This window comes from Vicia villosa, linkage group LG7 (assembly GCF_029867415.1).
Source record: "Vicia villosa cultivar HV-30 ecotype Madison, WI linkage group LG7, Vvil1.0, whole genome shotgun sequence".
NCBI lineage: Eukaryota > Viridiplantae > Streptophyta > Magnoliopsida > Fabales > Fabaceae > Vicia > Vicia villosa.
This window is the reverse complement of record NC_081186.1, coordinates 60761381-60773455: the sequence shown is the minus strand read 5'-3', so window position 1 is coordinate 60773455 and position 12075 is coordinate 60761381. Positions and strand designations below refer to the sequence as shown.

Genomic DNA, 12075 nt, shown 5'->3' with positions numbered 1-12075 from the left:
AGAGTGTAAGTGGGATAACATTTCCATGAATTTTGTTTATATTTTATTGGAGATGTGATAGAATCTAAGGAAATTGCAGTTGAAAAAGTTATATTAGAGAGAAACTCGACAAACGTTTTTGTCAAGTCATTACCTAATTCAAAATTTAAATATTGTCTGGACTTGATTAATTTTGTTGAAGAGTAATTTTAGATTGGAGAGAAACAATTGGATGATGGGTAAAAATTGAGCAGCATCATTAGTTTGAAATCAAGGTGTAGATTTATGGATTTCTTAGGTTTCTATAGAGCTTGAACTTATTTAAATCATGCATTAAAAAATTTGTGGTTGAAATTTCATGTACAAATAAATTCTAAATTTATTGGATCTTTATCTTTTGAATTGTTTAGTGATTTACTATAAATTTAATAATTCTACTCAACTCATAATTTAATATATTTATTTTATTAAAAAATTATTAATAATTTAAATTATTTTTACAAGCTTAACTACTTTTAAAAGAGAAAATAATTTTTTTCATTATATATTTAATATTGTTGTTGGAAAAAAAGTGAGAGAAATAAATAAAAATATTATTAATGAAATTTATTGCAATTAAAGATTTAAGCTTTTTTATTTTATTGAAGTACTAGGTAAAATCAAAATAAAAGTACTAATGCATTAAAAGCAAAGTAACCCCTTCTAATCGTACTGAAACCTGGGGAACATGTTATAAATGACATTGAACAACAATAAACAACGTATGATCTCTTTTTTATTATTTTCTCAAAAAATAATTGTTTATTATTTGTTCTGGTTAGACACATGAACAAGAACATAAACAAAAGATTTTCCTTCTATTATTAGTAAAAAAAAACATCTAAAAGACTGCACAAACACATACACTATGAACTCACTCACCTAGATAGTGTTGTGTTGGATCATGAAGATAACAATAATAATGTAGCATGCATACATACCCCTGTGGTTTTCTGAGTTGCAACATGTAAGTGAAAGTAATTTTTTGAGATAGAAATCTAACATTGAATGCGCAACTGCATAAACTAATCATGAAATTTAATACTACACTGCTACAATCAAATTAGGTTTGAATCTTCTGATTAATCCCGTAAGAGATTATTTACCATTTGATCTCCCAATTATTTATTGAAAATAATATATTATTTTTAATATTTTTATATCTTCTGTATCTATCTTTTTGTAGATTCTCCATTATGTGTCACTTGGTATATTGAAAAAAATTGAGACTTGGATGTGATTTGTTTTGTTTTTATGCATATATAGGATAATAGCAAAAATTGAAAAATCTACACACAGCATAAAAAAGTAGTGGCTACAATTTCTCTATCAATTTCATAGTATCCCCCACTCAACCAATCCTCTTTCATTTCTTCTATCTCTCACACTCTCTTTCCTTGGACCCTTTCTTAGTTCTTGCAACTTGAGTGAAAAAAGAACCAAAATTACAATTTTTTTGCATAAAAAAAAACAGCCCAAAAGTAATGCTATATATTTGGAGAAAGATAATTTATTAAAGTTTGCATTTTTATTGTATTTCACCTGAATATAGTAAAGGGTAAGGGGAAAAAGAAAAACCCTTTTTTTCTTGGTCTGTGGAGAAGATGTCAAGTGGTGGATGCAGCATAGTTTGGTTCAGAAGAGATCTGAGGGTAGAGGATAACCCTGCACTTGCAGCAGGAGTTAGAGCAGGTGCTGTGGTTGGTGTATTTATCTGGGCACCTGAGGAAGAAGGACAATATTATCCTGGTAGAGTTTCAAGATGGTGGCTTAAGAACAGTTTGTCTCATCTTGATTCATCTTTGAGGAATCTTGGTACTCCTCTTGTTACCAAAAGATCAACTGATAGTATTTCTTCTTTGCTTGAGGTTGTTAAGTCCACTGGAGCCACTCAAATCTTTTTCAACCATTTATATGGTTAGTTTTTTGTTTGGTTGTTCTTATCTTATCTGAATTTGTGTTGCTGAATTTGATGATGCTATTGCATGATTCTGTGTTTGCTGATTTAATTTAGTTTCTATGATTATCTTGCTTGCTTTGTTAGGTTTTGCAACTGAATTATCAATTTAATCCCTAAATATATGGAATCTGTAACAGCAGACACTAATTTGATAGATTTCATAAAGTTTTAGGACTACCTATGAGGTTTTAAATAACGCTTGCGTAAAATTTTTTCGTGATTTCGGTCGGTATAGGTGTTGATATACTGATTGCGGTGGACGCGATGTGAATTAACCGCAATTTCTTTGTTATCATAAAAACGGTGAATAACAATATTGGTATCAGTATCGGTACCTTATGAGAGACTAAGTAGCAGAGAGTGATAGGGGACTAAATTGATGGATTACTCGTGTACAATTCATATATCTTTTGATGTCTTCAATATAATACTATTATTTCGATATGTTTCATTGCTTAGTAATATCGACAACATCATTGTAGATTAATGAATTAATCCTTGGTTGCAACAATTTGAGGTTTTATCGCTGAGTATAAGCTTTCTTTGATTATATTTTATGATTTCTTCTATTTTCTTATTGGTTTGTGACGTATATGTTAATTTCATTTTTAGAAGTTGTTTATGATTTGTGATGATTATTTAACACTGTTTTTTTTTGGTTTCGAAACTGTGTTAACGTGTAAATTTCTATGTTATAGATCCATTGTCACTTGTGAGGGATCATAGAGCGAAGGAAATTCTAACGGCTCAAGGAATTACCGTACGATCGTACAACTCGGATTTATTGTATGAACCATGGGATGTGAATGACGAACATGGCCAACCATTCACAACTTTTGATTCTTTTTGGGAAAGATGCCTTAGCATGCCTTATGACCCACAAGCACCTCTTCTCCCACCTAAAAGAATTATTCCAGGTTTACTTTGTTCCTTTCTTTCTTTAGCCTCACTTTTATTTCAACTTTTTTTGATAATGGTTGTTATCTGATTTTTTTTGCCAGCTGCATAATCACTTGTGGTTCTTAATTTGGATTCTGGAATAATGAACAAACTAATCCGTATTGAGAAAAGAATACTTGCTTTAATCAGTTTAAAAGTTGCTTTTTGTAACACAGCAAAAAAGAGAAATTCCATGGTGGACCGCTTTGGACGTTACTTGAAAATCTTCTTAAACTTTAACAATGATTGATGATGGTCCTCCATGTTGTCATGTCTGAGACTATGGCTTGATCGGTGTCGATTCAATAAAAACTAGGAAAAGTGAATCTGCTTGCCTCAAAGCTCAACTCATTTGTTTTTTCAATTTTTGTCAAATCAACACCGATCATGTATATGTCCTTAGTTGTGATGACGTGGAGGATCATGAACTTTGACTTTCAAAGTATTGACATCATTCGTCATTGGTCTTTTAGAAGATTTTCACGCCGAGTGTGAACGACCTATCACATAGAAGCTGCCAAAGTATAATCATATCATTTACAAAACTTCTACTTTATATTATTAATGAACTAAATTGATGAAAAAAAATTTAAGAACCGAAATATTTGCTTAAGTACTTGGTAGTTGTTAATTGCCTTTTCTCTTTGATGTATTGTCGTGTTTGCTGAAACATCCATCTGTTTTAACTTTGATTTGCATTCCAATAACAATCCTGTCATGCTGCAGGTGATATATCAAGATGTCCTTCTGATACATTGGTGTTTGAAGATGAATTAGAGAAATCAAGCAACGCGCTTCTTGCTCGAGCATGGTCACCAGGGTGGAGCAATGCGAACAAGGCATTGACGACATTTATAAACGGTCCACTGATCGAGTACTCTGTGAACCGCAGGAAAGCGGACAGCGCCACGACCTCATTTCTCTCCCCACATTTGCATTTCGGAGAAGTTAGTGTCAAGAAAGTATTCCATCTCGTCCGAATTAAGCAAGTCTTTTGGGCGAACGAAGGAAACAAAGCTGGTGAAGAAAGCGTTAACTTGTTTCTCAAGTCAATTGGTCTTAGAGAGTATTCAAGGTACATCAGTTTCAACCACCCTTATAGTCACGAAAGGCCACTTCTTGGACACCTTAAGTTTTTCCCTTGGGTGGTCGACGAAGGATATTTTAAGGCTTGGAGACAAGGAAGGACGGGTTACCCTTTGGTGGATGCTGGAATGAGAGAGTTGTGGGCTACGGGTTGGCTTCATGATCGAATTCGCGTTGTCGTTTCGAGTTTCTTTGTTAAAGTTTTGCAGCTTCCTTGGAGATGGGGAATGAAATATTTTTGGGACACCCTTTTGGATGCTGATCTTGAGAGTGATGCTCTTGGTTGGCAGTATATATCTGGTACTTTACCTGACGGTCGTGAGTTCGACAGAATTGATAATCCACAGGTGCAATTGCTTCTGTATATAATCTAGCTTTATATTGGCCTTTTCTTATGTTTGAATATTTTTATTTCCTTATTAGGTAAAATAAAACCTCAATATGAGTTGCATTATCTTGTTTGGATAACAACTTAATGCCAAGTGCGTATGGGGTAGCTTTTTTTTTTTTGGTCTGTAGGCAAAGTGGTAATAACCACTAGAAACTCACACACAACTGTGGATATCAGGGTTCAAACCCTGGTGATGGCGTCCAACCTTGCAATATCGACTTCTGTCAGTTGAGCTAGGATTTGCGGACTACGTGTTAGTTATTTATGTAACAAAAGATAATATAAATCAAATTGTTAAGCTTTAAACCGTTTAGTTAAGCTATCTTGAAGAGTTTATGGAAATAAGTTAAAAACAGCCATGGACATGTCATAAGCTATTTTCGTAAAATCTCTCAAAACATTATGACAAATGCTTTCTTCGGTAGATAGCTTCAAATAATCCAATCCAAACAGGCCCAAGGGTTTCTAGTTTCGACCCACTTTTCTTATATTGTTGGCAGTGTTATCAAATAGCGGCGCCATGGCTGCTATGGCAAATATACATGGCGGTTTTTGGGCTCACCGCAATGGTAAATATTGGCCGATATTGCGGGCTTTTCTGCTATAACGGCACCGCAACACTGATTTTCGGGTATATTGTGAGATTTTGGCTCTCTGCCATGGACCGCCGTCCGTCATCGACAACACTGATTGTCGGGTATTTTTTATGTGTAATTATGAGGGATATGCATCTTTTCAATCCTCCAAAATCTTTTCTTATTTTATAGTTCTAGTGATAGATGCACTCATTTTGATTATTGTATTTTCAGTTTGAGGGATACAAATGCGATCCAAACGGAGAATATGTGCGACGCTGGCTACCGGAACTTGCAAGACTACCGACTGAATGGATACATCATCCTTGGAATGCACCGGAATCAGTACTCCAAGCTGCAGGTATTGAACTTGGCTCAAACTACCCTCTTCCGATTGTTGAAATAGACGCCGCAACAGTGAGACTGGAAGAAGCGCTTATACAAATGTGGCAACTAGAAGCAGCTTCAAGAACTGCCGCCGAAAACGGAACCGAAGAAGGTCTCGGAGACTCTACTGAAACCGCCCCTATTGCTTTTCCTCAAGACATACAAATGGAGGAAAGACATGAACCTGTTAGGAACAATCCACTTCACGGTACCCGGCGCTACCAGGATCAAATGGTGCCAAGTATGACCTATTCTAGAGTGAGAGCGGAAGAGGAAGAAACTTCTTCAGTTAGAAACTCAGCAGGAGACAGCAGAGCTGAAGTGCCAACAAATGCAAATGCACAGCAAAATGGACATCAAAATGGACGAGAACCAATGGACCAAGGAATGTTGCAGAATGTAAATAGAAACACTAGACAACGTCGTAATAATACTACAACTACATTTTGGCTGAGAAATGCAGCTGAAGATTCAACAGCGGAATCTTCGAGTAGTACGAGGAGAGAAAGAGACGGAGGTGTAGTTCCGGAGTGGTCGCCACAGGCTTCTAACTTCTCAGATCAATTTGTAGATGATGAAAATGGTATAGGAGCCACTTCACCTTACTTGCAGAGGCATCCACAGTCACACCAAATGATGAGTTGGACACGCCTACCTCAAACTGGGTGAGCTTTCGCAAAATCACCGGAAACAACTTTTTTTGTTCAAGTAGTCCAGTGGCTCGAATTTCAGCCTTTAAAGGTGAATTAATGGGATATCACGGGTTCAAACCCGCATCCCTGCAGTATGATGTCTCTGCACATCTATCAACTGAGTTGGCTTAACGGGACAAAATCACCGGAACTTAATTAAGCATTTATAGCATTAACTTATCATGCAAGTGTTTATGTATAAGTTATTTCTAACTAGATAAAACAAGCTCAAACTATTTGCATGTAAATTATAAGTTGTTTTGATAGATTGTCTCAGTTTATGGAAAGAAACTGAAAACAACTGATGGACATAATTATAAATTGATTTCATAAGCTCATGCAAATAGTCTCACAAGTTTTATGTCAGTAGACAAACTCAAACAAGCTAATCCAAACGGGTCTAAGCTATAAGCTGTTTTCATAAGTTATTCTGGAGAGCTTATTGAAATAATCTGAAAACAGCTTACAGACATGTCATAAGCTGTTAACTTACTACCATTATTTTTCTTTCGCTGCAGATAAACTCACATTATATACAACGCAGACTTGAAGCAAGGGATATGGAAAATGCGATCTCACCAAGTGGGATGGAGAACATGGCATTGGAGATTACATGAAAAAGCTCATTTTGGGAAAGTGTTGACAAATTATTAACTGCTGATGTTCAATGTTTTTGGAAATTTCAGTTCATTCGCGGCAGTTTCATATCCGCATTGCTTCTTGTACAAAATGTGTAGCAGTCCTATTGTAAAGTATATATATTTTGTGTAGTGACCAGAAAAAAAACACCAACTTTTGAATCTTTGCTTTAAACTCGGGTTTGTTCTGATTAACGCGGATATATTTCTTTATATGATGATCCCTCCTTAGATACACTTTCTTCCCTTAAATGTAATATAGTACTACTAGCAAGGTAATGCACGAGTCACTTTTGTTTTTATGATTGCGAGTAAACGCATAAATAGTTTGTTCTGTTATGAACCGTCCTTTGTGGAATAAGCACATTGTGGTATAAGTGCTTCTGTTTTTCTGATTAATTTGTTGTCATCTAAACATTACAGATCCTCAAAAGCTTGATCAAGCTCAGAAATTTATGGATTAAAAAGTTAAGTGCTTATGGTATTTCACATGTGATATGGTAGTTCTGGTTGAGTTGGTTCTGTTACTCTTAGGAAAGTGTAAACTACACTTGCAAAGATTGCTCCAATAGTTGGACCTATGATATAAACCCAAATGTTTTTGTAATTGCCTGATACTATGGCAGGGCCTAAACTCCTTGCAGGATTCATCGAAGCTCCTGTAATAGGCCTGCATAAAAAACAATCTGTTGAGTTTATTTCACAGACGTAGAAGCTATCATTTTAGAACGGAACCGATGTGAAACAGATTTTTTACATCGGTTAAAATATTGATTGACGTAAAAGTTTTTACCCGGCAATGATGATGTTAATCAGAACTGAAATGCCTATGGCAACTCCAGCAAGTTCTTTGCTCTGTTTCAATAAAGCAACATATTAGTTCACTATGAAGCACGGACACCTCTAGGAGTAGGCGTGTCGCGGTGTCCGACACGCGTCGGTGTCCGACACTTGTATGACACCCGTACGACACGTGTCGGAAAAGTCAAACAAGTGTCGGAAAAGTCAGACAAGTGTCCCTTAAAAAATGGTTTTTTTCTTTGCTCCGACACTCTTTTAATCAGTGTCCGACACTCGTATGACACTCATACCACATATTTCCGACAACTCAGACAAATATTTCAAACAAAAATTTGTTTTATTTCTTTTCTTCAAATCACATTTATATATTTTTTGGACAAATCTCACACACATCTAAAAGAGTTAAACATGTATTGAAACAATGTTATCAATAAAGAATTTCAGACATTAATTTTGATCAATATATGGATAAATGAAACTCAAATATTAGCCTATATGTAGCGGTGTCGGTGTCTTATGTTTTCAACATTATCAGTGTCGGAGTGTCCGTGTCGTGTCGTGTCCTGGTGTCCGTGTCGGAGTCTGTGCTTCATAGTTAGTTCATCAAAATGTTTGCTTAGCATGTAAGTACAACCCCAGTTCACTATTATAATCAAAATTGATATTTTTGGTTCATTGATCAGTCGATGTATAGAGTCAATATATAGATCAGATACATCCATTGTTGAATGAACTGAAAAAGTCAAATTTACTTATAATAGTTATCAGATGATTACATAAAGAGTATGATACTAAATATAGATGAATGAGGATCAGATAGTTGAGTTTGTGGTACATACTCCTCTGTGATCAGTGGCAACACCACAAATAGTAAGCATCAATATGAAAGTAATTATGGATTCCCACAGCAATGCTTCAAGGTCAGAAGTTGAATTTGAATATTGGGTCAGTGTTACACCAATATCCACCTTGTTATGGTACAACACTTTCAGAGTGAGAGTGGCCAGTGTGCCACCCATTAACTGACACACCACATAAACAGGTACCTAGTAAAGGAATCATGGTACATGTGATAGAGTCATAATGATATTTCATCACTATCTTTTATTAACAAATTGAGCATGGATCTTTTGCAGTATCATGTATGGTGCAATCGATTACAAAGCTATTAGATCTTGAAAGATTAACGAATTTACAAGATCCAATAACTTTGCAGCGTATTGCACCATACATCCGTTGCAGATGATTTAAACCAAATAAATTGCGATAGATCTTCTGCAACAGCATGATACAGGATGTGGATTACTTACAAGTTTGAATTGAATTTTTTGAACGGTGGCCAATGCGATTGTGACGGCAGGATTGAAATGACCACCAGATACATGACCAACCGAATATATAGCGACAGTTAAAGCTAAGCCCGAAACAGTCGCTACGCCAACAACTGTGATTGGTAGCCTCTCATTGACAAGAGCAGCTCCACAACCAACAAATATAAGAATATATGTGCCTACAAATTCAGCAATAGCCTACACTTGAAAAGTTGAAGTTAGAAAATTCACATTAAGTCAAATAGACACATTATAACTATATATGGTACATCATGATTATCTTCATTTGTAGATTAATTATCATTACCTTTTGGATGCTAGATGCAAAGTGTTTAGCCTCATAGGTAGTAAATTTTGATTGTTTAGCATTTAATTCAAGGTTATGTAATGAATCAACATTAACTGAGAGTGAATCAGCCATGTTATAGCTTCAATGCCAAACTGAAGCTGAAAGTATTGTTCAGGCTTTGTTTACTTATATGCAGAAAGTAGGGTCTGTTCTAGTATAGTGAATTTTTTTGTCTGGTTTCATTTGGCTATAGTGAAATAAAATATCATTGAATTATAACAAAAAATAAGTGTTACATATTAGAAACTTTTATTTAAAGGGGGAGTTTTACTGTCCATTGTGGTCCTTCCAACTCAAGAGATTAGTCTCTACAGTTGCGTGCAAGAGGATACTCAGTTTTAACTTTTGTTCTCTTATATCTATTAAATGAAAGTTCTGCAGCAATAGTTTTTTAGATTAAAGCAAATGTGAGTTCCACTTGTAATACTACGGAAAATAAGTCAAAATAATAATGTGACGCATAATGTTAGATATTGTGCCAAGAGGAAGAAAAGCAGTGTTCCAAATCCTTGGCCGGCAAATTGTTGTTATAATTGCTCCTTTTATGTACGGATGTGCGGAGTTTAGTTCATATTGTTTGATTTTAATACTAGTTCTTCATTGATGTGTTGATCTGAAAACATTCCATGGGCCGGCCAAATTATGATGGTTATTGGTGAAGTGAAAAATTTCCAAAGAGACCATCCATGCATATATAACCAAAAGAGGAGAAAAGAAAGAAAGAGGGAGAACTCTCAAGGATCTCCAAAAACTAATAATACACTTTTCTAAATGATTTTTTTTTATACATATGTTTAATGTTAGACGATGCGACGGATCTAGAAGGGGGTTGAATAGATCCCTCTTTTTACTTTATGCGCTTTTTAATTTTTAAGCGAAAGCTTCCCGGATTTTGAAATCTTCTACAAACAATCCTTTATTAAAAAGACCGGATATGCTAAATTGAAGTGATGAAAAAATGAATCAACGCTTTATTTTATCAATTGACTTACTTGTGTCACTTTAGAATATTACTACTAATGATCTATATTAAAGTAACAACAATAATTTATGTGTGTATAATTTTGTCAAACATTTGGTGTGCAAAATTCATCAAATTCTAACAGCTCACACTAACACAAATTATACTAAAAGAAAGTAAAGTGCGATAAGAAAAAGTAACACACAGTTTGTTTAGGCAGTTCCCCTTGTCGTCCTCGCGTAAGGTACGCCTGCCCCAAATTCTAAACTTAGAATTAGGATATATGGTATTGAATTGCAAAGTGTTTACAAGAGAAGAAATGTTACCCACAACCAACTACAAATGCAGAAAATTGAAACAATACTATTCTCTTCCCTTGATTCGAACTGAACCAAGTGTGTCACCGATCTTTGATAAACCTCCAGTTGTAGCTACCTTGTTGAGAACCCATTTCGTTTCTCAGACCCTCTGCTCGGCTGATTTAATCCCAAGATCGTGACCCCAATTCTTCCTTCTCTATCCTCTGATTGTTGCTACCTTGTTGAGCGAACCCCTGATTCCTCAACCCTTTAAGCTCGGCTGAATATTGATGAAGTGAAGAATTGTCAAAAACCCCAAATCCCAATGATCTTGGAGGACAAAAACCTCAGATTTTATTCAAGAAAAACCCACAATCTCTTAACCCGAACAAGAACTCAATCTACCGTCGGACAGTATCAACACACGCTCTTCACCTTGATCTACAAAAATTGTTATGTGTAGTTGTCATTGGATGAATGAGAGGTTGAAGATGATAAGAGCTTTGTGTATCTATTTCACTTTTCTTGTTGTTGGCCAAATGGAAATAACCAATCAAACTTTTATATGTTATCCAAAGCCAAAGCAACAAGTGAAAAACAAAATTCCGGTCTTTTGAGCGACAAGTCGACCTGAGCAACTGAGGGGGTCGACCTGAGCATACCCGAGACTATTATGAGAGAAAATATGCAAGCTATGCGTTGACCTATGGGTCGACCTGAGAAAACCCGAGGCTTTTCCAAAGTTGCATGCGTCGACCTAAACAGGGCCATGTGTCGACCTATGTTTTGCAAGTTTGATTTCCAGGATGCGTCGACCTATGGGTCGACTTGAGCAAACCCGAGGCTGCACCAAAAAACCATGAGTGGACCTGAACAATCTATAGGTTGACCTGAGCTTCTAAAACTCACAAAATTGCCCATTTTTGTAACCATGAGTCGACCTGAACAATCTATAGGTTGACCTATGCACCTGACACATCCAAAAAAGCCAATTTTTGTGATCCTTCATGCTTCCTTCTTTGTCCTATCGACTAGAGTCACTTCTAAACTAGAAGAACACGTTTTGACATCATTGAAACACTTCATTGCCCTCACATACTCCCCCTTTTTGATGATGGCAAAACTTGTCTCAAAGCATGAATCTCATGACAATAAACGGAACAACTCAAAGGCTCATAGAGAGAAGTCTCCCCCTTTCTTGGTGCACTCCCTTAACCTCCCCCTATCCTGGTGCACTCCCTTGTGTCACATTTTCTTTTGGCTTTCCATGTCGTTTCTTAGCTTCCATTTGCTTCTCCCCCTTTGACAACATCAAAAAGAGATAAAGAAATATGTTATAAAGAGTATCATACACGTTCACTTACGATTAAATCATTTTCTACTTAGCAATCCATAATCTAACAAGCAATCACATAAATAGATGTTAGACAGAGGTAAAAGAAAGGAAATAACATAAATAAAATATCCAAAGTTTGAGTACACACTTGATATTCAATCTTACAACTAACACAAAGTAAGTAATAAAAGATAATTAAATAGCAACAAACAATCTAAGGATCATAAACAATGCAAAGTACAAAATTATGAAAAGAAAAAAAAACTTTAATCTTCATCATTCTCATTTGCTTCTTGTGGTGGCGGATTTTGA

General features: G+C 35.6%; 2 protein-coding genes across 2 annotated transcripts; one reads left to right on the top strand and one right to left on the bottom strand.

Annotated features, from left to right (window-relative positions):
- The first annotated feature begins 1355 nt into the window (after nt 1-1355).
- On the top strand, nt 1356-6923 carry LOC131620632 (cryptochrome-1-like). The gene is made up of 5 exons (XM_058891764.1): nt 1356-1935; nt 2677-2895; nt 3644-4350; nt 5204-6021; nt 6567-6923. The coding sequence occupies exons 1-5, from the start codon at nt 1623-1625 to the stop codon at nt 6568-6570; spliced, it is 2061 nt and encodes a 686-aa protein (XP_058747747.1). The 5' UTR covers nt 1356-1622; the 3' UTR covers nt 6571-6923.
- Nucleotides 6924-7095: 172 nt separating this feature from the next.
- LOC131620633 (nodulin-26-like) lies at nt 7096-9239 on the bottom strand. The gene is made up of 5 exons (XM_058891765.1): nt 9126-9239; nt 8798-9016; nt 8327-8533; nt 7480-7541; nt 7096-7356 (listed from the first exon to the last, which is right to left on the bottom strand). The coding sequence occupies exons 1-5, from the start codon at nt 9237-9239 to the stop codon at nt 7173-7175; spliced, it is 786 nt and encodes a 261-aa protein (XP_058747748.1). The 3' UTR covers nt 7096-7172.
- Between the last annotated feature and the right edge of the window lie 2836 nt (nt 9240-12075).